This window comes from Musa acuminata, chromosome BXJ2-2 (genome assembly GCF_036884655.1).
Source record: "Musa acuminata AAA Group cultivar baxijiao chromosome BXJ2-2, Cavendish_Baxijiao_AAA, whole genome shotgun sequence".
In the NCBI taxonomy this organism is placed as follows: Eukaryota; Viridiplantae; Streptophyta; class Magnoliopsida; order Zingiberales; family Musaceae; genus Musa; species Musa acuminata.
In genome coordinates, this window is record NC_088339.1 from 30815866 (window position 1) to 30841550 (window position 25685).

General features: G+C 41.1%; 3 protein-coding genes and 4 non-coding genes across 9 annotated transcripts; 2 read left to right on the forward strand and 5 right to left on the reverse strand.

Moving 5' to 3' along the window:
- Positions 1-634: 634 nt before the first annotated feature.
- LOC135606346 (small nucleolar RNA F1/F2/snoR5a) lies at positions 635-777 on the reverse strand. The gene has a single exon (XR_010484799.1). It is a non-coding gene; the product is annotated as a small nucleolar RNA F1/F2/snoR5a (small nucleolar RNA).
- Positions 778-813: 36 nt separating this feature from the next.
- On the reverse strand, positions 814-898 carry LOC135606336 (small nucleolar RNA Z196/R39/R59 family). Its single transcript, XR_010484792.1, has one exon. It is a non-coding gene; the product is annotated as a small nucleolar RNA Z196/R39/R59 family (small nucleolar RNA).
- A 102-nt stretch (positions 899-1000) lies between these two features.
- On the reverse strand, positions 1001-1088 carry LOC135606335 (small nucleolar RNA Z195/SNORD33/SNORD32 family). Its single transcript, XR_010484791.1, has one exon. It is a non-coding gene; the product is annotated as a small nucleolar RNA Z195/SNORD33/SNORD32 family (small nucleolar RNA).
- Positions 1089-1165: 77 nt separating this feature from the next.
- On the reverse strand, positions 1166-1255 carry LOC135606350 (small nucleolar RNA U31b). The gene has a single exon (XR_010484803.1). It is a non-coding gene; the product is annotated as a small nucleolar RNA U31b (small nucleolar RNA).
- Positions 1256-2089: 834 nt separating this feature from the next.
- Positions 2090-5212, reverse strand: LOC103975299 (F-box protein At5g46170). 3 transcript variants are annotated; one of them, XR_010484644.1, is made up of 3 exons: positions 3652-5212; positions 3098-3188; positions 2090-2452 (listed from the first exon to the last, which is right to left on the reverse strand). XR_010484644.1 is itself a non-coding variant. In XM_009390223.3 (2 exons), exon 1 carries the CDS (start codon positions 4877-4879, stop codon positions 3665-3667), a length of 1215 nt encoding a protein of 404 aa, XP_009388498.2. In that variant the 5' UTR covers positions 4880-5212; the 3' UTR covers positions 2873-3188; positions 3652-3664. The 3 variants fall into 3 exon arrangements, 1 of the variants encoding a protein (XP_009388498.2); XR_670948.3 differs by having other exon boundaries at positions 3028-3188; XM_009390223.3 differs by lacking the exon at positions 2090-2452 and having other exon boundaries at positions 2873-3188.
- Positions 5213-8368: 3156 nt separating this feature from the next.
- LOC103975298 (peroxisomal membrane protein 13-like) lies at positions 8369-12318 on the forward strand. Its single transcript, XM_009390222.3, has 5 exons — positions 8369-8570; positions 10178-10408; positions 10489-10781; positions 11576-11668; positions 11759-12318. The coding sequence occupies exons 1-5, from the start codon at positions 8546-8548 to the stop codon at positions 11969-11971; spliced, it is 855 nt and encodes a 284-aa protein (XP_009388497.2). The 5' UTR covers positions 8369-8545; the 3' UTR covers positions 11972-12318.
- Positions 12319-17384: 5066 nt separating this feature from the next.
- Positions 17385-23616, forward strand: LOC135605038 (uncharacterized). The gene is made up of 4 exons (XM_065094715.1): positions 17385-17631; positions 18640-19061; positions 22693-22778; positions 22889-23616. The coding sequence occupies exons 2-4, from the start codon at positions 18704-18706 to the stop codon at positions 23366-23368; spliced, it is 924 nt and encodes a 307-aa protein (XP_064950787.1). The 5' UTR covers positions 17385-17631; positions 18640-18703; the 3' UTR covers positions 23369-23616.
- The last annotated feature ends 2069 nt before the right edge of the window (positions 23617-25685 follow it).

The window sequence follows — 25685 nt, forward strand, 5'->3', positions numbered from 1 at the left end:
AATTACAAATTAAACATACAACTCGGTTTTCAAACTTCAGAACGTCCCACTGATATTCTATAAATTGCAGACAAAATAATGTCAAACACTATATTATTATGCTGTATTCAGATTTCGTTGTTTTTTAGTATTTTACTAAACATAGCTCCAAAAATGTATGATGCCATAGAAGAATCATGATTCACAATGGAATACAGACCACGAATCACAGCCATAAAATGATTACAAAGCAAAGGACACATGCTACTAAAAATATAATGGCAAGTCAACAACAATTGATACAACCATCTGGTGGTGGCATTAAAGATCAACACCGAACATTGTGCCCCTTAACAATTACCGAGCCATATGTGATATAACAAAACATCTGGTTTTCCCTTTGGAAATTCTTTGATAAAGTAAATGTAATATGGACGCCCACCATCCAAATATACAATTCATAAATGCCAACGGCACTTGATTCGAGGAAGCAACAAGACAGTATCTTGGAAAATATATAATCACCATAAAAAAAATTAAGAAAAAACATTGAGCATAACACATGCTACAACTTAAAATGCAGAAATAGCCAGCAATACATAAAACAAAATAAGAACGCTCATATAGTTACAGCAAAGCATAAAAGACGAACGTAGTATGTAAGCAGGGTATAAGTAACAGGAAGCTCACTAGAAGTAGAGCAACCAGTGTCGCAAGACCTGTTCTTCTCTCTCTGCCATTCTAACGAGATGCCCAGCCACCGACATCAAGACTGAGCATCAGATACCAATGGCATATAAAACATCGAACGATCATTCCAAATTGAAAAAAACTCGCAGTCTCAGCCGAAAGATGGTGATATTTGGTGAGTTAATCACAGAAAACTCAGCACTTAATTGTAACTTCATCACCGACTGCAAATCAAATTCATCACTTCCTCTAATTTCGCACGGAAAAACGTAATCTTTCTAAAAAAATTCAAATACCAAGAGTAAAATGAATGAAACTTCAACATTAAGTAGGGAGATCAGATGGTAGTGCATGTATTGTGATGATTCATCATCTGGAGTGCAGAAAGAAACTATGGATTTGGCATCATCAATTCTCCCGTTTAATATAAAATCACAAAAAACCAAAAGCGAAAAAGATTAAAGTTTTTAAGGACGGATAGAGAGATCTGAGGAAGGAATCAGATAAAAATGTCGATCACCATCATCCGTTTCGGAAAACAAAACGGATCGTAAGACTGGGGCGACATAAACCTATCATCACGCTCCTACAGAATTCAATTCTGCCGCTCAAGAAAAAAGAGAAAAGAAATCGAAGATAAGACGAACAATCAGAGAAGAAGAAGAGGAGGAGGAGGAGGGGACGAAATCTGCGGAGGGTTGAGGCGTTCGGTCAAGGTTGGGAAGCTGCGGGGTTTTAAAGAGGGAGATTAGGGTTTCAGGACGTTGCGGCGGCTGGTGAAACGGGTCCGTGAGAAACGGCTGTGTAACGCGGTCTTCTCTCCGTTATCAGCGATATAACGGGATGCCGGTTGAGCGGGCTCGATTGCGGATGCTGATCCGGATCCGGATCCTAACAATAGACTTGTAATTGTAATTCACGAAATTGATTGAATCTCAAGCACAAAGTTCACATTGTTATGTATCAACCTGGCACGTATGTTCCAAATTATAGTTAAGTTTTTGAACATTCCTAACGAAATATATTTTTCAAAGAGATCTTCCATTTAAATATTTGAACATTCCGGTCATTTATATATTTTTCAAAGAGATCTTCCATATATAAAAAAGATCAAAACATCCTTTTGATCTTTTTATAACCTAAGACATTCCTAGTAAAAAAGTAAGACTTATCATCCTTTTATCTTAAAATATATCAAAATATTTTTAATTTTCATTCAAAAAACACATAAGAACTCTTAAATAAACTATTTTATGAAACCTTAATACAGATAATAAAGTTTATAATTAATATTTATAAGGATTAGAATTAATTCATTGCATCATTGGATCTGCCAATATAAAAGGTTCCCAACAATGAATATTCATCTACGCAATCCCAATTGCTAAAACAAACATCCCTGCTGCAGTACTAAAATCCATCCTCTAAATATAGATTCCGATGGTCTAAGATTCTGAATCCATGAATGGATAAACATATATAATTTCTCTTTTAAATCTAAAACTTAATCAATATCTAAATCTAGAAATTTGAATCCAAATCCGTCCTAGATACTATGCAATTCATTTTACACTTACATAGAACATACAAAAAGACCTAATGATTCATTCGACAAAGCTCATGGTTGCAACCACTATACATGCATAATGATCTGTCATAAGCGAAGCAAGAGACATCCAAGTCAAGATTCCACACCGATCAATGATTTTTATCTCTCTGGCCGAAGCTGCAATTTCAAACCAAGATTCCCATGCTGATCCATGAAGGTTAACACTGGCAGAAGCTACAATTTCAAACCAATCATTAGGACAGAAAACATCTCACACTATATACAAATCTAATTATTAACGAATATAACAATATACAGTACCGTCACACCACCAATCTGCCATCTGGAAACAGTCCCACACAAAAAGGAGAAGTAAAAGAATCCTTATGTTTTATGTCAAGAAATGTCTTAAAACAGATTCTTTGTTACAAACATGCAAGCAGAGTATACTTGGATGGTCGCCATGGAGACATCATCAACATGTGCAGCATTGAGATCTATCAAACTTGCTTAGTAAATACTGGTTGCTATGACCTGAGGGATTGACACCTAAAAAATGTCCATGCAAAAAAATGGAGATGGGATCCTCAAGATAAAGTGCAGATTTGGAAGAATGACTTGTAACTTGTAGAAGAAACGGAATGTGGATCATGATGAGCGCTACAAGTTAAAACATATTCATTCATCAAAGACCGTGTTCGCCTATCGAAAGACTACAATATCAACATGCTAGGAGACAGCGAGGTTAATTGCAGTGATAGTACATATTTTTATGGATAGAGCTCAATAACAACAAGCATGTTACATACACATTTGCAGATGACAGCGCAGTTCACCATTAGCAGCAGTATCATGAGTGCATTGCAGGAGATGAGTTACCATAACGATGGAGTGGAAGAGTCGACAAGTTCTCATCAGGTTCTCAAGACAATGTCTTACTCTTCCAGTTCACCAAAACTCGACATAGAGCCTGAAAGTTTTACGAGTACATCAGTCACTTATGCAAATCAATCTATAATGTGAAATCTAAGAGATAACATATACACAGAATTAAGATTGCTAACATAAGCCCTAATACTACAAAATAACATAGCTCTTCTGAACATGACATATACGGTAAATAATTACTTAGAACCAGACACAATTACTTATACAGGGTAGATAGTCGATTAACCGTTGTACTATAAGCATTAAGAAAACCTAAAGATGTGGCAGCAAGCCTTTGCTGCTAACAAACACAAAAACAATACCGTATTTAAGTTTTGTTGAGAACTTTTGGTAACAACAACATAATTTTAATTTGGAACCCTAGCTTGCACCCAACTCTTACACTTACATAAACAAAAATGCAACTAGTCGAAAATGTTAAATCCTCAGAATGAGCATGATAACCAAACAATATCTGAAGTTTCACAAGGTATACTTCGCAGCACCTCTTCTTAGATTTCAGAATGAATTCATCTCGAGGCTGTAAGTCCTCCTCTTCACAAGCATCCTGGCTGCCGACCTGTATGGCTCTTCAAAGGCATTTGAGATCCAGCACCTGTCCGAGGACCCAACAGGACCACCACAACCCCCAACATTGGCAGCGTCCCTATCCTTTTCCTCGCTTGGCCGGACAGCCACCAGTGTCGCTCCCTTCAGTACCACCCCACCAGGAAGCTCCAGATGGGGTGCATACCATAGCCGGATGCTGAGAGCTGGCACTAGGGTTCTCTGTGAGCTCCCTGAAGCGGACACTGGCTTCACCCGGAACTCCTGCAGCTGCTCGTGATTCATTGTCAGCACTCCCTGCCCATCCACGTCGGTGAGCTCTAAGCTCTCCAGAGTCTCGTGATCGGCGATGATCGGCTGGAGGAGGTAATGCCTCGCTGATGCAGCAATCAGGGAGCTGATCGTCCAGAACACCCTGAGCTTCAAGTTGCCGTTGGTGTAGAACGATTCCGGGATGACCCCGCTGTCATCATCTCCACAAGCGTCCTGGAAGCAAGGGTTGGGGTCGAGGCTCGAAGGTTTGGTCGGTGAGACCGAAGACGACGGGATGACGGAGGCTGCACCGAGAATGACGCAGCTGTCGAGTGACGACCCGAACTCAGCCTTCCACTTCAAGAGGATGCCATCGTCGACCCCGAGCTCACCGGCGGGGAGCTCGATTCGGAGGCGGCGGATCTCCTTAAAGTTCTTCAGGACCTCGGCCGGTGAGTGGTGGGAGACCTCAGACGAGGAGGAAGAGGGCGAATACCTCCGGCTGGAGGTGACGGCCGAAGATGGGCCCAGTATCTGACCGAGGGCCTGCAAGGGCTTCACGAGACCACCGAGAACCACGCGAGCGAGGTGAGAGAAGACGCCGCGGGCCTTGTCCCCGCCGGGAGAGGACGGCGAGGGGCCGTCGGAAATGACGCAGTCCACGCGGACGAGGACGGAGTCGACGAGGGGGACGAGGTCGTGGAAGCGGCGGGAGACGACGCAACACCGCCCCAGATCCTTGACGTCGCCGATCAAGTTGAACACGGCGAGCACCAGGGAGTCCGGCAGTTGGTCGAAGAAGTCGATCCCCTCCGCTGCAACCTCCTCCTCCTCCTCCTCCTCCACCGCCGGATCACGGAGCCACGACCGCGATCCGGCGGGATCGGCAGCTGCGCCGCCGGATGGCGGCGACATCGGATCGGAACCCTTATGATCGAGAGAGATCGAGGCCGTAAATGCGATTGCTGGAAATGGGATCCCCAACCCCAGCACCTAAAAAGGCGCCATTTTTAGGAATCGGATGGAAATGGAGAGGAGAGGAGAGAAACCCGTCCTCCGAAGCCCCCTGATCCTAAATCTAACCCTAACCGAAGGAAATGGGAGGATTAGCGACACGAAATTTAAGGTGCGGTGGAGAAACAGAGGCCGAGTGGTGAAGAGAAGAGAGGCCTTCGCCCAATGCCGGTCGAGACGAGAGAGAGAGAGGGAAGAGGGATGCGAGGCAGAGTCACAAACCCTAACACCAAACTTCATTTTGTATAAGATTTATTTTGTATTTTAATATGTTATATTAATGTATAATAGTGTTTTAAGGCAAAGGGACGAGAGAGGAGAGAGGAGATGAGAAGTTCTCTTTGCTTTCCCAATTCGTTCGATTACGTATTTATTTATTTAATTTTTTAGAATATTTTTTTAAAATTTTTTTAACTTTTATTTTTTATAATTATTTATAAATTTTTCTCTTAATTATTTATAATTTTATTTTATTTTATTAATATTTTTTTCGAAGGATGATATCGAGGGAACGATGAGTAGAAAGAAGGGGGGTCGAGGGGCGAGCGACGATGAATAGAGATATTGACGTCGATTGAGAGTGTAATTATCGATGACGGTAGGGAGTACAAGGTTTTGAAAAAAATAAATCAATAATACTTGGGTTATAATAGTAAAATAATATTTTTATTATTTATAACGATAGTTAATAACAAAGGTTATTAATATTAAAAAAATAGATTATGAATAATAAACTTCTTATTTTATAATAATCTTTCAACGATATTTTAGCTAAAAATGCTTATACTATTGGACCTTGAATCTAATGATACTTCCTAATTAGTTTTTATCTAGGTACACTCATTTTTTGTTACTTAAATAAAAATACCCTCTAGCAATCGCTTCGATTGCCAATGCCTTTGCTGACTAAGAGTAACGCCACCCATTATCTCCACCACCTCTTCCCTTCCAAATTTTCTTTCTCCTCCCTCCTTTTCTGTAATTGTATGTCCTCTATTGTCCATCACCTCCTCCCTTCTCCCTTTTTATTATTGAGCTCTACTATAACTTTTAGAAGGTGATCTCCGACGAGATCCTCCGCGGATTGTCTATTAACACCCCACATGATGAGGGTGGCATAGCTAACTCAATGACCCACAAGTTGAACTCATCCCCATTCTATATTTTTATCGGGCTACGTTAACATTATTGTCATTAATGATGTGGTTGTAAACTCATGATCCAAGTGACGTAATACAAGAAAGCTCAATAAAAAGGAGATGAGCAGATAGACAATGGGGATGGGTGGGTGGCAGGAGATGACAACTAGAGTAAGGGATAGAGGTGGTAGAGGCGACAACAACGATTGAGGTGATTAGTGAAAAATATTCATATTAGATTGACGTAAAAGGAGCACCCCAAGTAAAAACCAATTAGAGAGATATCATTGGGTAAAAATTAGTGGTAGGGGGTTTTTCTAAGTAAAATATCAATCATTCAATTTTTTTTTATTTTAATATATTTATTTTAATTTCTATGATTCGTGTTAAAGTTATGAAACACTACTTCCAATTATTTTTCTTGTACTATAATCAACTTAGCATCAATTCTTTAGACCTTTAGATCCGAGTCAAGTTGACATATACCTTGAGGAATGACGTGAAGATAATAACATTATGTGTATATTACTTTTAGTTATATATAAAATGATTGTTGAAATAAAAATATCCTAAAAAATTAATATACTCAAATATTCCAATCAGATTTAATTTGAGGAACTAATAGGTACAAGTTAATATGACATATTTTGATATTGTCTGCTAAGACACAGTTAGCAGACATATCAACGCGGACGTGGAACCTCGGGATTTAGACGGTGTGCCGTGTTAGACGTGCCATCTCATACTCGAAACGACATCCACACTCTCTCGTGCTATCAGAGCAGCACGAGAAGGCGCTGTACCATCGGAGGCCACTCCGGAAAGCTCGAAACGACGTCGTGCGATGCTATCCCCCATAGACCAGTTGGCAGCCATCCAAAGGTATGAACGCAACCACTCGAGAAGTTGGTCACCGTAGGCAGATCATGTATGGTCGACCCTCGGGCGCAAGCATAAAAGCCCCATTGACCAACATCTGAGGGGGGATGATCGTTTGACAGAAATCCATTCGATACCAACTTAATCTTTGGAGAGGCCGAGTTGAGAAACCCCTCTCCTCTCAACCTAGGCATGTGTGTAAGAGCCTGGCTACGATGAAATAGACAACGAGCCCGCTAGAGAGCTGCGTCCGAAGCCAACCCCGAGCTCAGCCCGACCCTACGGAGGTCTATTCATCGAGACGACCATAAATATCGACAATCTGACCAAGCCATGCTGACACCTCGATCATGGCTAGGTAAGTTCGTTAACACAAGTCATACAGATTTATGAAAAACAAAAAAAACAAAAATCAACCAAATCACTTGGTTTATTTATTAGAAAATTTCTTAAAAAATATTCTAGTTCATAGTTTATTAGGAAATTACAACACCAACAATTTTGCCATTCTCACCCCCAAGGCTATTACATTGCACGAGTCCCAAGTGTCACTTATATTTTTCCTAATGAATCTCTAATTTCTAATATTAATTTTAATTCAGAGGCTAACAATGACCCTCTACCTAATGTGCACCATATCTATTTGTCAACCCTCCAAATGAATAAGAGTCAACTGATACGGATGGACTGGGACGTTGACAATGGCTCCTCACTTGCTCCATTATGTGATTTTGATTTGAATCCAACTAAGTGTACCATGATATTTATTGTCATATTATTGCAAACAAATTTGTCAAACGAATAATACGAAAAGAAATTAATAAAACATATTACTTAGGGGGACATTCGATAATCTATATTATATTTTATTACTTTTTTTTTCACGGGTCCAAATTTTATGATCAGGAATAAAAAATAAGCTCAGTTTTTAAAATTAATTATAAATTATATCGTGTAATTAATTATTTTTAACGAACTTTATATTTTTAAAGATTATACTAAAATGTTTATATTTATAAAAGGAAAATATTTAATTTCGTTTTCTAATATAAATTTTTTTCGGATTTGGAGTGCGTGAGTCCATGTTTGGTGTTTGACGGAAAGATCAGACGGGCGAGAACCCTTCAGCCTTGTCCATCAATACAGGATCGACGGCTACGATGACAAGTCCTCTATCTCCAGCAAAGCCGACCCGCGTGAGGTCAACATCAATTACCCGTGGGCCCCACGTAGTACTAGATTCGTGGGGCCCGACGTCGATCGTGACTTAAGCCGGTTGTGGAGACGGTCCCTTTCCCTGCCGAATCTTCCGACTGGCTACTTTAAGCGACGTCAAGCTATTATTAAATATTGCCTAATTAAAGGCGACGGCGGGCGGCATTCTCTCGTCGCCTTCCAGGTAGAGGGCGCGAGAGACGCGAGAGAGGTATTGAAAAGAGCGAGGCGTGCCAACGGAGGGGGAGGAGGGAGAGAGAGAGAGAGAGACCGGGGAGAAGGGTCTTCCGGCGCCATCAAGTCCTTGGAGTAGCTCTTCCTTATCGCGGTCGCCATGGGATCCAATCCTCCACCACCAGGTTCTTGTCATCCTCCACCTCTCTTCTTCGGTTCGAGCTTTCTTTCTGGGTTCCTTCCTATCTGAAAACTAGATAATAATTCGGCATTCGTCTCTTCTTTATGTATTTAGTGTTGCTTATGACGGCAGAGTCTTGATTAGGGTTTTGTACCCTCGGTTGATTCGTCGCGATTCGTCTCCTTCTCATCGTTTTCTTTCAGACTGGCCATTCCAAGCCGTGAATCGCGAGAAGATAGCTTTTGTTTTTGTTTTTCCTCATATATCTGATAGATTTTGATCGGGGGTATGTCGGTTGATGATTCAAGAAGAGCTAAATTTGGTGAATTTGGGCCCTTTGAATTTATTGAAAACTGATTTCATGATGGATTTTTCGCTCCCTGATTCTCTCATGATAATCATACATCGCAAGGAAGAACTGTTTCGTAAAGATGATCGTCGTTTTTCTGGAAAAATCATATGACTTTGCCGATGATTAATTGATAGCAGTTGTGCTCTTGTTTCTATCTCTGGATGGAAAGTTCCATTCTCATCCTTCCTTGTGTGCAGCATGAGCTAATTTTTGAGTAAGCACCCACTGCAAGGGTCAGCCTCTACCTGTCCACAAAAGACCAGTGCACATAAAAGAAAATATTAGAAATACAAACACGTTTAATATGCCTTCGTCTGCACGAAAGGACAAGGAAACCGATATCACAAGCAACAGAAATCGACTAACTTTTATTAGACAAAAAAAGACTTGCAAACGGGCCACTACACACAAAGGGGTTCGGAAGTCAGGTGTAGGTTCAATATTTACCTAGCATTTTTTTCGAACAAAAAACACATAACCAAAGTATTATCCGGATTAGTGTCATCCATGGGGTTCTAGGATGCTGAGACATTTGTGACTGCTGACATTCTTTAAATAATTCCCGAATTGTTTTCAAAATTCTCAAATTTTGCATTGTTTATGATCTGCACCTCTTTCATGGCATTTCTGATTGATTTTGTATGAATAGAGTCTTTTGAATTTGATCCTTGCCTTATCTCTAACCGGCATAAGTTTTGTTTATGAAGTGGCCCTGTTTAGTTTTATATTTTATGCAGATAGGGACTCAAAAATTGTGGAATGTAGGGAAGAATAAAAAAACTGAGAGACTGGATCTACATTACACAATAAAATTAAGAATCAGGTTCCTCTTATTGAGAAATGACAAGGATTTAGTCATGGTTATAAAATTAGTCATTTGTAGTCAAACTTAAGTCAGCAATGTGATCTTCATGTTCCTTTAATCCACTAAACTTTATTCTGTCTTAAGCTGATGAAAATCCTCTATGCTTTACGCATGTACACTCAGGAGTTTCTGTAGTTCATGAACAACAAAATTGACATGTTTGTTATTGACATATTGTATATCTATATGAACTGACCATTTTACAAGTCTGAACTTACTACGTGGGATGAAGATTTTCACCTGCAATGGGACTGTAGCTCTTGGTTGTCATTTGTGGCGACATTGTATTCCTAGAATGTGCTTATTGCCATAGAAATTCTTCAAAATGACCTACTTTCTTCTCTCTTATTTGGATTATCCATGGTTTCAATAGCACATGGTTGTATTGCTTCAGGTAATGCTCCACCATCGAAACCATGGGAGCGAGCTGGGACATCATCTGGTCCTGTACCATTCAGACCCCAATCTTCTGGCAGGACAAGTGAGGTTGTGGAAGCATCTGGAACTGCAAAACCTGGGGAGGTTGTTACAGGTTCTGAAAGAAATGCCACTGTTAATAGAAATACTCTTGGCAGGCCTTTACCTCCAAGGCCTTGGCAGCAGAACTATGGAACCAGCCATGGAGGTAATTGTTTGTTTATTTGTGTTCTAGCTCACAACTGTTTTGATGTGATCTAGGTTTTGAAGCCTCATGCTGTCATACAGGTTATGGCCCAAATTTGAACTACAATTCAGGGTATGGGTCTGGTGTCTATGGTTCATATGGTGGACTTGGTGGTTTGTACAGTGGTGGGTTTTATGGTAATAGCATGTATACAGGGAATGGTGGGATTTATGGAGGTTCTGGGATGTATGGAGGTAGCATGGACAATGGAGGATATGGTGGTTCCTTAGGCGGTTATGGGATGGGCATGGGTGGGCCTTTTGGCAACCAAGATCCAGATGATCCATATGGCCCTCCATCACCACCAGGCTTCTGGATATCCTTAATTCGGGTGGTAAGACATACTTGTTGCTTAAGTTGTCTAATCACTTGCAAATTATTTCCTTTCTCACATTTGCCCTTCTAATTCTTTGTGCATGTTTTTGTGCTGTTAATTGTTGTTGCACATGTATCTGTTTCTAACTTTCTATACTTGCAAAGTCGAAAATTTAACTGTGGTTTTGATGATGTCATTTTGTTTTCATCATTTTCATTGGCAGCCACGTGATATATCCTGTTTCTTTCTATGATGATGGCTTTCTATGGACAATCATCCCTCTTTCTTTAACACATGATGCCCTAGTTGCATGTTTCAGTTAAGATTGTACCATTACAGTATCATGTTGTTGAGATTTCTGTAACTTCTTGCCATCTTGACCATTTTCATCGATGTCCCTTTTTTGTTTATTGCATGAATTATGTATACTGTATAATCTTTACAAGAACTCCATTCCTTTCTTCATTGTTTTGGCTTTATGCCATGTTTGGCACAAAATATTCACATACAGATCATATTGGCATGTTGCAACTTGTATCGACCAGTTTGACTAACGACTGATGCCAAACCATATAACTCATTATCAATCTTATTTTTATAGTACAACAAAGGACTTTTATTGAACCATATTAGCTCAGTATCGGTCCGCATTTATCCTTCTATTATGTTTTTAGTGATACTAGTTTTTATAAGTTGGTATGTCTTGGGTACTATGCTAGTACTATTTTGGTCTGATAAGATGTTGAAATCAATATTAAATCGATATTTTAAACCTTGATTTGCCATTACTTATTTCCTAATGTTGATTGTAGATGCACGGTGTTGTGAACTTCTTTGGTCGTATTTCAATGCTCATGGACCAGAACACACATGCATTTCACATGCTCATGACGGCTCTCCTGCAGGTGTTCTCATGATTATCTTTTATCCTTGAACATTTTTTCATGGCTTCCCTGAGATTTGCATTGACTTATATGCTATCATTTTCCTTTCAGCTATTTGATCGTTCTGGAGTATTATATGGTGAACTTGCAAGATTTGTGTTGAGGATACTGGGGATAAGAATGAGACGCAGAAAACAGCAGCAACTGCGATCTGGTGAAGGCCTTGGCAATGATGGGCATGGACAAAGATTCATTGAAGGTCCAAAAGATCCTTCTGGGTCATGGGACTGTGTCTGGAGTGATGATGTCAAGGGAGCCCATTAAAGAGACACATGAAGTTGACAGAAGATGCTTCCTTTGTCAATCCTTTTGACGATATCAAGAAAATGGCGAAGAGACATACGTCAAACAGAACCAAATGTAAGGTATATGCAAGAGTCTAGCTTCGATCTAGGTCAGTAAGAGGATGCTTGGATAGTTATTTGTGCTCTTTTCTCGACTCTTACGTGGGTCGTCGAAGACGGACATTGTCCTTGTGACAAGTGAAATGAAACAGTGGATAGTGTTATCACAGTGATCATTTTCTTGGGTGAATTCTCGGAGAAGTTTTTATAAATTTTTGTAAAGTATTTGAATTTTTAAATATTTTTGAAAAGAGTTTTTTTTCATAATTGATGATTTTGTCATTGGTCGCCTTTGTCGTTGGTTGCCTTCATAGACCACGTCAGTTTTGTGCATTGGCTGACAAGTTAGCGATGCCAACCCTACTCATATTGACTTCATTTATCACCCGTAAGCTCCCTTCATCATCAATCGTGGATGAGGAATGAGGGGGCATGACCTATGCGTTCTCATCGTCGCTCGCAGCCTTCGTTGTCACTCGTAAGCCTCCACGTTATTGCCCATGGGCCTTCCCTCATCGTCAATCATGAGCGAGGAAGATGAGTAGGTAGGCCCATGTGCGGAGGCAACCAAGGGCTCTCGTCGTCGTCCTTGGTAGAGGGGATGAAAAGTAAGGTGATAGTGCAGAGACGAGGCGATAATAGGTTCGACAAAGTCAGGTAAAAATGATATTTTCATAAAAGAAATGATGTCCGGTAAGAATTTTGGAATGTTAAAATGAAACTTATTTAAAAACTTAAGAATTTTTTTTTGACAATTCATCATTTTCTTTTTGTCAACAGGGATACACGTTATAACCCAGCCAATGATCTAATTTCTCATGACTTTTAACGTACGAAAATATAAAGTTTCATGATAATATTGGATTGTCTTAATAATTGTTGTATGTTGTGCCTCTGCTGAAACTCATTTACTCAAGGGAGAAGAAGTCCTAGAGAAACTTTCTATTAGAATCATACTGCCTTTATTAACCTTTGACGACATCCTTTTAAGGATAGTTGGTGACAATTTATTACATCCAATATCTTTTTCATCATTTATCTTTTATAAAAAAATTATAAGAAAAATCTGTTACTCCCTTGAGGTGATTTGGGTATTAAAGGGACTCCCATTAGAGACAATCTTAATGAGTCCTAACAGTTGTCCGCATCTTAATCCACCTCAATTAATCTCCCAAGTTTTTCCTCCATCGTTTAGTTAAGAGGCCCAATGATCATTCTTGTAAATGCTCATCTCCCTTCTTTTTCTCATCTTTTTGCACCAAATAGTATTTCCCATCTGTGTCATATATGAACAAAAATAGTACTATCAGAATCTTATAGTGACTTGCCAACCTTCTTAACGAATGAATGAGCCGCTCGAAATCTAAATAAAAAATAAAAAAATTATCGGATGAGATTTGAAGCCTCGGATGAGGTTTCATACTCTCATCTTTGATAAACAAATACAATAAATCATCATTAAATTAATATATTAAGTATAAAAATTTATCGGATGAGATTTCAAATAATTATCTTTTCTTGGCTTATTGGTCTTATTTGGGCACGCACAATGGAGGAGGGGGGTGAGGTAATTGAGGAGGAGGAGAAAGTTACCGGGATAGCTCTTTTGGACATGCAATATTCCATGACAGACTCTTGCGACTCCGATACCTCCAAATCCATGGCTGCTTGTATCTCTTCCGGTGCAAAAAGGTGACCCCAAGCCACTCGAGCAAATCTACAAAAGATTCGTGGTCTCCCAAGTCCCATATCCGCAAGTACACCAATAGTGATTGCCATCTCTCTCGGGGGCCACAGAGACTTGACAAACGACTGCAGGAAAGACACTGTTGAGGAGCCGCAGAAACCAGTTTGTATTTAGCAACAACATAGTTCCTCCAGTACACCATGCAGGCTCCACAAGTAGGTAAGTTTCTGTGTCTTGTTCATTGTCCTCTTCATCCACAGAGCCACTGATACTTGGTCTGCACTTTGATGACTGCAGCTCGGTGAAAGAGTCACGTTCAGTCATTGCTACTTCTCTCTGGTTTTCTACCTCCTCCATGTTCGCCTTGTGTCTTCTTTCATCACAGTGGGTGACTGAAACATGCAGTAGTAATCAACAACACTGTTTTCCTGCATTCTGTCTCGGCAAATGCTAACTTGGCAGTCTTATTGTAGTCGTTTCTCATTATCCTAAAATTCTGGCATGATTGTTCCATCATTGATGAAGATATACATTCTACACCATCACATACTCCTCAGCATACATATGCAGTGTGTATGATGAGAGGCAAGACTTTTCAGAGTAGGGTGTTGAATGATGTTCCAGCCGGCAAAATGTACAAGCTCATATATCAACGTCCCACCACATCACGTGCAGTGTCTTCTCATGCAAACCCTTCTCCTGCCGCAAGCAGCACTTATAATGCCCGGACTCATGGAAAGACAAAGCACAACTATTCAGTACGAACAACAGAACCTTACACGAGCAAAAGGCACCGAAAAGGAAAATAAGCTACAACGAAAGCTTTTCTAGTGCTGGGAAATTCCAGTTCCAGACTTATATAGACTATAGCAGTGATCTAGAGCCTCAAGGAGAGATCAACGTTGGCCATGTCTTCACCGCCACCAGCGGCTGAAGCAAAACCTACAGTACTGCCGTCGGAATGACCTAGAAAGTCCAGTAGCAGTGCCTGATGAGCTTGGTGGGGGCCTCTGTGCCTACTGCTGGAGGAGGAGGGGCATCCGGTAGCGTATACTGCCCTCCTGCTGCTTACAGTCCATGGGACAGCGTAGGACCTGAAGCTCTCCAAGTGATCACCACGCGGTGCGGCGGAGAACCGAGATGGATCCGAGTTGTTATCATCAGCAGCGTCGTTCTTAGGCGGAAGATAGGTTTGGGAGGTGCAGCCGACGCTTCTCTCTTTCTTGTGCGCGTTCTGATGTCCTCCGAGTGCCTGCGACTTGAGGAACTTCTTGTTGCAGAAGAGGCAAGGGAAGAGCCTCACGTCCCTCGTGCCGTGAGTGCTGGAGAATGGATCGGAGGAAGCTAAGCCGAGGGAAAGGTCGAGTGTCGGAGGCGGTAGCTGAGGTGAACCTTGACGAGAAGAATCCATCTCATCCTCACTGCTCTTGCTCTTGCTCTTGCACTTGCTTCGCCAGCAGCCATCAACCGGTGTTGTAATATCTGCCTGCGAGAGAAGACAATAATGGTACAAAAAAGCACGCGTTCGAGAAATGACAGAAAGGCACCGCTTCTGTTTCCCCATATGTCACACATGGCTGAGCGATGGTCGGCACCTCATGTCATGATTAGCCTCTAAGTGGATCAAACTATTGCTTTTCATACGAAAGTTGTTGATAGATCTGAGGAAACCGACAAGAAAACGCAAGCCCATGCAGACCCCCAAGCATAGATTGGAATAAGATCTCACCAAGCACAAAGAAGAGCTGTCTTCCTTGCATTGGAACAAAGAAAATAAAAAAGTGTCCCTAACCCTGGCTGCAGTAGACTACCCTTCAACCTCAGTCGTATGATTGTATTGCAGAAAACCTAGGCTCCTGTATCATTCTGGTCATCAAACAAACATTTGCAGCTATGGATTTGTGGTTCTTGTGAGGGTCTATTTGGTCAGACGTGCTGCTGCGTACAAGACATGCACACAGCTCAAGGTAGGAAATGGCATTCTGGCTGGTTGTGCTGTAACTTTTGTGTTCTCACTATTACATGTCTGGACAACTCCAGATCTTACTTTTGGACTATTACCATAGTGTGTTAGATTGCCACGGAGGGAATCAAATGAATTAGAAGTCATTCCTACCTACCTGTTCATGCTCAGCCAAAAATGTTGTCAATCCATCAAACTGTAGCACTTGGCATGATTCAGCTATGGCATCTGCAGTTCTGCCCTTCACTATGTCATTGACTTGCAACACCAGATGCGAACAATGTGTTAAGTACAAGTTACTCAAAGGCACCCGCTTTTGAGTAACCTAGCTTGACAACAGCTTCTAAAAGCTTTTGGAGTCAGTAACTCTTGATGATACAACTTCATCTATCTCCCACCTTCATTGTTGACATAAGCACCTAAAGTCTGCATCATCGACAGAAAAAGGAAATATATAAGAGTCAGTACCAACAACCATGAAGAAGAACCTTCTCACAACATAGTGAAGTGAATTAAACTTTTAATACACAGTTATAAACAAAACACACAGAAAGAGTATGGTAGTCATGCTAGATTGGGTTGGAAAGGTTGTTCAAACTGTGTAGAACATGCTCTTTATCATTTATGGACTTGTGATACTCCCCATGGAAAACTTAGTCTTGTCAGTCGATAGACCTTTCCCAGATCTAATGTAACTTCGAAGGGCGAAGTTGTGGCTGCATGAGCTTTAACGCTAATGTTCGCAATCAATCTCACATGACTGACAGGCATCAACATCTGTATGAGATGTCAATAATATGGCGAACCAACCCTCAAAAATGAACCTAGAAGAGCAGATCCAAAGATTGTAATGGAAGGCTCATTAGGTTACTAAACATACTCCATTCTTCTTCTTGTCTTGTAATAATTCGATAAAGAATAAAAAATCTAAAAAGGAGGAAAGAGATGATCATATCAGTGATAGACTATTGTATGGGCACTTGAGACGCAGAGCAAAGTGATGAAGGGAGAAGCCACACTATTTGTAGAACTTTAGTCCAACAGAACAATCAACAGAATCAATAGTAATAAAAATACAATCCTATGAATAGTTGGCCAACATCCATGAAGAGATAACTAAGATTACCATGAGAAAATAAAATAATAGTAGAAGAAAGATAACAGTCTCTTAGGTTAATCCAAGCTCAAGCTCAAAGTCATTTGTAAAGATTTCTTTCTTTCTTTCTTAAGACCTACTAAGGGACGAAAAATGTAACATACATATGATATTTATAAAGCAAGATATTAATTTGAAGCAAACAAATGACTTTGGAGTTCTTGGTATCTTACTCTTGGACTGTTTGGACATGTCCCTATCTAGCTCTATCGAGATATGAGATTGCATGGCTAGATCTAGTGCAAGCATAATTAGCAAAAATGAGATCTAACTAATATCCTCAGGATCAATGTGCAATAAGATCACGGGATTCATATCTGAATCACACTACTCCAATACGAGCGAGTCGGATTCGGATTTTGACTATGATTGAGAGGGTCAACTACAAGCGCGGTGACATATATCGTGACGACACAACATATATAACGGTTACGAAACATCATATGCATTATTATATATCGGGCCCTAATCGTAACGATGCAGACCAAACCAGCGACCGATAAGAAACGGCAGAAGGAATAAGACGGTCGGCGCCTCGCTCTTCCCCAACATTTCCCCCCCGTTACGAGCGGCGATATCGACTCCCTCGCACGCAACCCGGCACCGTTCCCGGAACGCCGAACCGAAGCGGCGAGATAAAGTTTTCCGTAGCGGAGTATCGTCCGATTCGCCGGGCCGGTATCGCCCCGATCGAAGGGAGACCGGATGGTGGACGGCGACGGCGACGGCGAGAGATCGGTCTGCTGACTTCGTTCCGATCCATCTCGCGTCTTGGTAAGTTTCCCTTGGTTTGGAGGATGATTGATCGAACAAAGATGATGCCCATGGACCTCTCTGTTTCTTTTGTACTCTTTTTTGGATGCTGATGTAAAAAAGATTGGATCTTTCACCTTTCACATCTATTTTTCTGTGGATTGTTTTCTGATACCAAATACTTGAATAATTTTCACCTTCTTTTTCTGTTGGTTACTTGCTGATACTAACTAATGTTCTCAATTCCGTTCGTTGGTTCTAGTGTTCTAATTTACTAATGTCTAAAGATCATCGAGAAGTAAAAGATTCTTCTTTTGACCCTACAGATTTGATCGGAATGAGAATAACTCTTTAGGTACAATCGTCGTTTTTTAATATAGTCATCATATTATTGTAGCCGTTTCTCAATTGAAACATGAACGTGCAGATAATGTTAAACCCTAGATTGCGTGTCATGAACTCAATGTGAGTGAAATTGGTGTGCGGCGCAAATGTATATACCAATTAGAATGGTCGGTTCATCATGGACCAGTATTTGAATCCATTTGTATGACTATCCAGAATTGCAGTAGCAAGAAAAAGAATGAGGTAGAAAATATATCGATAAACTTGGTTGGTAGGTCGCATTGGCAATATAAGGTGAAGTGAGTGCAAAGTGAAGAACTAAAAATATCACTTGATTGACGTCTAATTCAGTGTTTTTTTTGCTCTGACATGTTGAGTGTAAGATCATGTAACTGAGAATACTAGGGATTTGACTTATTTTGCATTTATGAAACTTTATGATGCTAAGTACGTCAAATGGGCAATCAAGAAGGTACAATCAGATAGTTGGTTATTCAAGATGTTGTGCATATATTGCCTGAAAAGAGAAAAAACATGAGTTATGTGTTTGTGTACTAGCGCAGGACTCACACCCACTAAGACAAATGCCATGCATATCTAATGTGGCTAACTGGCTTTTAAGTGTTATTTTAATTGTTTTCTTTTGTCCTTTTTTCTCAATGCTTATATAATATTTCAATACAGGGCACAGATTAATACTATCTTCCAGGAGCGAAGAATCTGGTATTCTGAATTTTACAGTAGCAGAATGCCTCGTCCCTTAGACATAGGGTGGCAATATGGTACAATGATTGGGAATCACAGGCATCATGTGCAATGCAACTATTGCCACAGGATCATGATTGGAGGCATTACACGTTTCAAGAAACACTTGGCAAACAAAAAGGGAGAAATTAAGGGCTGTGAGGTTGCTCCTAAAGAAGTACGGGAAGTAATTAGGAAACATCTGGCTTCACTAAAGCCAAGGAGGCCAAACAAGAAAAGACGAAAGCCAGCAGATGGAAATTTTGTAGATCCTCTTTCTGTTAATTATAACATGGAACTGGATGCATCAGATCCAGATGCAAGACAGAAAATGTTGACATTTAATGAAGCAGAAACACACTGTATGATCTCCAGAACATTACTATTTCCTTTCTTCTTTTGGATATTGTGTCTACACGAAATTTGTGTATCACAAAGAAAAATTACTTCTCTCTTGACAACTTTGTCTTTGTACTTAATTTATTACCAGAATAGACCTTTACTTTTGTTTAAATTTGGTCATTTTAGATGTAGCAATTTCATTGAAGTTAATGAGCATGTTCAATTTAGAATATAGCTATTTCCTTTCTATGATTATGTTTGATCCATGTATGCTAAAAATTATCTGCTATTATGGTTCCATGTTATATGCTTAAGTAAAAAATTTAGCTGCAATATCAGGCTAGATAGGACAAATGATATACTCAGATAACTAATTTTCCAGCATCAAATAATAAGATCAGTGTTCTTGGTCTTTACCCTTAGGCAGCCCAATCTGCAGTCTGATTGACATCATTATTTTCTTACTATAAGATGTGTGTCGAAGAAAATGGACACATATCTTTAACTTCAGGCCTTCAGAGTGAAAGCCCAAAAAGGAAACAATAGAGGCAGAAAGGGTCATCATGAAGTTCAAATTTGAATGGTATGTTATCTTTATGGTATAGGCTTAAGGAATTTTCTCGGAAATCAATGAAAATTTGATTATAAAAGGTAAAATTAATCTTCTTTAAATTTTTTACTTTGTATATAAAATTTGTTACCATCGTCATGGATGTAGCACATAATTTAGACATTTCTCATCCTCGTAACGAGTTCTTTGGCTTTTATTTGCAATTATAAAGTGACTCTGTACCTATCTCCTACTTTTGTTGATAAATGTGTCTTTTATGGCAGTGATATCTAAGTCTCTTCTAGTTGGTTTTGTCATTTTTGTTGCTTTGATTTTTTTTTGTTTGTTGTTTTTAATTAAGATTAAACCTATGCTATGTTTGGATGGTTACTAGATTCTTGTTCTTGTTGGTCTTTTTCTCCCTTTTCTGGGGTTGCCTACAAGAAGTTGTAGAATCTAAGGTTTAAAATTTCGGTCTAGTGCCAACATTGATTGGATAACAGACTAGTATAGTACCAGACTATTAGTATGGACTGATGTATGATACTTGGTATAATCGACACTTAGCACAAATTGATATCATTTGTACGAGATAAAAAGTGGGAAAGAAGAGGAGAGGAGGAGGAAATGGAGGAGGAGAAGAGAAGGTAAATGAGTAAGGGGTGATTGTATTACTATATGGTTGTTGATGTTTTTAGGTAAGGTAAGATGTTTGCCACAAAAGAGATGGGACAAGCCTACAGGTTGTTAGAATCAGTACAACTTGTGTTCTTGTATAGGGTACCAATTTCAAGCACCTTCATGCCATTGCTAAAACTAAAAAAAATTAATATCGATAATACTGCATAATCACAAACTTAGTTGGTTTTGCCTAAGTCGTGTAGCACCCTAACGTGTCCGTTTGAAAGGGGTCAGCCTCTCCGAAACCTTTTATGATCCCTTAAGGACTTGCAAAAGAGAAGACGAGTTAGAGGAAGCGTTCAACTCGGGATCCTACAGGTAGACATTTCAGCAAACACTTGATAGACAATACAAATTACAAACATGGACTTCGTAACCTCTAAACGATCGTACGACAAAAGGTCCAAGGTGGTTTGCTATGGCCAAAAGTCCTCATAAGTGCTCACATGACATTGCTATAGAATAAGATATTGAATCAACCCTAGACAATACCCAAAGTCCTATCTAGCCATGTGCTGCTACCTGAGCAGCTCCAGGGTGCTGTACTGGTTGACACTCTGTACTACTCTGTGGAGATAGAAAACCTCCAAGATGGCTACCTGCATGGTGTGTTTTTGAACAGTTTTGCCTCTACGTGACAACTACACACAACTTGCATTTACAGGACTAAAATAGTAACAAAAGTTAATCAAAATGGGGCTGTCAAGCCTACTGCAAATCCTCTATATGCTGTGCTAAGAATGAATAAAACTGAAAGACACAAACATACACAAACATTACATCGAACACCCTGTGTATATATTTGTTCGTGACAGCATGGTACAATCCAGTATTTATTGATAGATTGTGTATCACTGCTAAATGAAACTAGTAATAGTCTTAACATCTTGGTCACTAAGTCTGGTTCTGGAAATAGATTCCATGTCAATATAGAAGGAAAAGTGAGGCTTCTATAGTTGGAAATTTGGATTGATTTGTATGATCTAGCATAAATCTACATGGATCTTGGCCAAGTTTGTATGAATTTTGTTGGTTCCATCTTAGATCCTTACAAATCTTGACAGATTGGCCAAGAACCATGTGGATCTTTGCAAATCTGGCTTGGATCAATGTGAATATTGGCAGATCTGACCCAGATCAATGCGGATCTTGGTAGTTCCAGCCAAGATCTTCACGGATCCATGCAGAGTTTACTGGATCTATGGATCTTGTTGAGATTCACATGGATCCAGCCAGCTTTCAAGTCAATCTATGCTAGAAATGTGTACATCTGAACTCATTTGTGCAATAAATGCAAGGCTTTGAACTAAATGATGCATGAATCTAGAAAAATACGCATCAACCTAGTTAGGAAAATGAGAAAGTGAAAGAGAGGGTGAGAGCAAATGAGAAAAAAGAAAGGGGAGGGTTTGGTCGGGTTAGAGAAAAGGCATGTATAGCTCTCTGATGTCATATTTAAATATATAATCATCCAGATATCATAATTGAGGATCCTTTGTGTTGGAGGAACGTACATGGATAGACGTACAACATAGAAGAAGCCCTAAAGCTAACCTCAGCCACTATGCTATTTGACTCTTGCTGCAGTCAGGGTCTGTTTTGAGTCTTAAGTTTGCTTGACGTAAACCCAAATTGAGTTTGTTTTAGATTTAGTGTTTAGTTAAGAAATAATTACTTCTTTTTTAGAACATTAGTCCCACTCAACTTGTTGAACTTGTCCTGTACTTCTCATAATGATCAAACGTCAATTTCAAATGTGTTGTTTTTGAATATATCTAAGGTTGATACACAAGGCACACATGCCATTATTAATGAATACTCTCAGACTAGCCTGTGCCATTTAATTTTAGAGCACATACATGAACATATGCTGATATAGACAAACATACACAAATCTTGAACATACTTTTGCTTCTTGATATACATCAATAATAGATGTACATGCCCATACATAGGCATAGAAATACACTCAATATTTATCCAAATACATTCATGCTTAAAGACCCTGCTCATTTGTTCTTAATCCTTGATGTGTATATCCAATATTCTAGAAAGATATTACAATGTAGCTTTGCATGATATCGGTTTCTCATAGCTATATGCACATTTCATGATTTTCATTGAGTGAAGAATTAACTTTAATAAGGCTGACATTGTAAGTTCCATCTCTCAAACTAATCAAAAGTCTTTTGTTGATTGTCATTGATTATTCTTGCTGTTGATCTTTCCTGACGTTAAGATCATGTTAGCTGTTTCTGTTTTAATTGATTTTGTTGATAGTGATGAAGCACTCACTTAGGCAAATGAATTGATCATATATCTTCAGATGGTTTTGGTGGCTAATGCTTCAAATTTTGTTGCACATATGCAGACATTTTGCTACTCTTTCGTGACTGATTTTACTTGTTTATGTGATGTAGCTTCTAGGTCAGCAGACCAACAATTTGAGGTTGGAACAAGGGAATTTGTTGATGTGTTTGCATGTGTCCAGTACAAGGATGAGCAGGTATGTTGCTGAGAATGCGTTTGCAAGTGTCGGAGTGCAACAGAATTAATGTGTTTGTCTTCATATGCATGCTTTTGCTAATTTTTCTCACTCTTTTGTGATTCATGCAGGATTTTGATCCTTCTAGAGCAACTGACCTTGGATGGGCACATGGTGTCATGGTAAATGGGGACCGACAAAAAATACAGTGCAGATACTGCCATAAAATAATCTTAGGAGGTGGAATTTCTCGCCTAAAACAACATTTAGCTGGGGAAAGAGGCAATATAGCTCCATGTGAACAAGTACCTGATGATGTAAAAGCACAAATGCAACAGCATCTGGGCTTTAAAGTTTTGGAAAGACTTAAAAAGCAGAAAGGTTTTGAGGTTGTAGAGTATTCTGCTCAGCAAGGAATAGAAGAATATGTTGGTGATGTTCCTAACATAATATCTCCAAGAGATGGCTCTCGTAACAGAAGAGGAGAGGATGCTTGTGAAACAAATTTCTATCAGAAGAAAGAAAATTGTGACATCATATATTCCTCAGGCCTCAGCAATACCTCAGTCTGCTTTACAGTTTACTTCACAAGAAAATGTAGATCATGCTGATATCACAGTTGCAAATTTTATGTATGAAGCAGGTATACCATTAAGTGTGGCAAATTCATTCTATTTTCAGAGGATGGCTGATGCAATTGCTGCAGTAGGTCTAGGATACAAAATTCCCTCGTATCATTCTCTTAGAGGTAAATTATTAAATATATGTGCCAATGAAGTGCAAGAAATTAATAAAGAGCTTCGCAAGTCATGGGAAGTGACTGGTTGTACGGTCATGGTTGATAGGTGGATGGATAAATCTGGTCAGGCTATGATTAACTTTTTCATATATTGTCCAAAAGGAACCATGTTTCTGACGTCAGCAGATGCATCTGAGATTGAAACCACCTTGGAATGTCTTGTTGGTTTATTTGATAGTGTTGTTCAGGATGTTGGCTCCAGCAACATTGTGCAATTCATAACTGATGGTTCAGCCTGCTATAAAGCTGCAGGTAAGGTACTGGTGAACAAGCATAAGACTTTCTTTTGGAGTGTTTGCGCAAACCATTGCATTGAACTAATGTTTAAAGGATTGAGTGAAATGGATGAAGTGAATAAGGTAATGGCAAGGGCAAAGAAAATAAGTCAGCTAGTATATAACCATGCCTGGTGATGCGGTCTGCACCTGTTTAAGCCGTGGCGTCGGGGCTTGGTTCGGGTCCGGAAGGCGGTGATCTCCGTGGGGGCGTTCCTCGGGGTCTCCCGGCGGTCGAGCACGGTGGTTCGGGTCGGGAGGTCGGGTCGGTAGTTCGGGTCGGTGGGTCGGGTCGGGAGGAAGCTCCGTCGCAGCTCCTGGAAGAATCGACCGTCTGGTACCTGCACAAAGGTCGGGCCGAGGCGCTCGACCCGACCCCTCCGACGGCTAAGTTAGCGATGTGGAGGGGGTTTTGGAGGAAGAGATGCCTCCATACAAGTGTGGAGTGTGAGTGTGTCCTCCCCCCCATTCCTCTTAGCATGCGAGGGTATTTATAGGGGAGGTTTGATGTTACCTGACGTAGCTATCTGCAAGGCAGGACTGTACCCTTGGTGGCGTTTGACATTGCCACTGGGGCTGCGTGGGAGGCCGAGCTGCTGCAGGGTATGGCGAGCCTCGGGCAGTGTGTCACTCAGGGGGATGCTGTCATGGCGTGTCACATCACCATTTTTGCCTCTATCATATGCCCCCCCCCCCGAAAGGAGCTATGCGTCGGTTTTTGCATGCAGGGAGTCCGATGCATGGCTTCTTACTTCAGGTGGGTTGTTCATGCGGATCCGAGGGGCATGACGCAGACGGGCCGGTCGCGCGAACGCGTCTCGAGCAGCACGAAGCCGAGGAGCATAAGGCAGGTTGAGCCGGCGAGTCGCAAGTCGGAGATCGAAATGGAGCGACCCGGACTATGAGCCGAGGAGCCGGCGAGTCGCAAATCGGAGATCGAACTGGAGCGACCCGTGCTATGAGCCGAGGAGCTGGCGAGTCGCAAGTCGGAGATCGAACTGGAGCGACCCGGACTATGAGCCGAGGAGCCGGCGAGTCGCAAGTCGGAGATCGAACTGGAGCGACCCGTGCTATGAGCCGAGGAGCCGGCGAGTCGCAAGTCGAAGATCGAACTGGAGCGACCCGGACTATGAGCCGAGGAGTCAGCGAGTCGCAAGTCGGAGATCGAACTGGAGCGACCCAGACTATGAGCCGAGGAGTCAGCGAGTCGCAAGTTGGAGATCGAACTGGAGCGACCCGTGCTATGAGCCGAGGAGCCGGCGAGTCGCAAGTCGGAGATCGAACTGGAGCGACCCGTGTTATGAGCCGGCGAGTCGCAAGTTGGAGATCGAACTGGAGCGACCCGTGCTATGAGCCGAGGAGCCGGCGAGTCGCAAGTCGGAGATCGAACTGGAGCGACCCGTGTTATGAGCCGAGGAGCCGGCGAGTCGCAAGTCGGAGATCGAACTGGAGCGACCTGGGCTATGAGCCGAGGAGCCGGCGAGTCGCAGGTCAGAGCCTGAACAGGAACGACTCGGAATGACTGGATCGACGAGTCGCAGGTCGGAGCCTGAACTGGAACGACTCGGAATGACTGGATCGACGAGTCGCAGGTCGGAGCCTGAACTGGAACGACTCGGAATGACTGGATCGACGAGTCGCAGGTCGGGGCCTGAACTGGAACGACTCGGAATGACTGGATCGACGAGTCGCAGGTCGGAGCCTGAACTGGAACGACTCGGAATGACTGGATCGACGAGTCGCAGGTCGGAACTTGAACTGGAACGACTCGGAATAACTGGATCGACGAGTCGCAGGTTGGAACCTGAACTGGAACGACTCGGAATGACTGGATCGACGAGTCGCAGGTCGGAG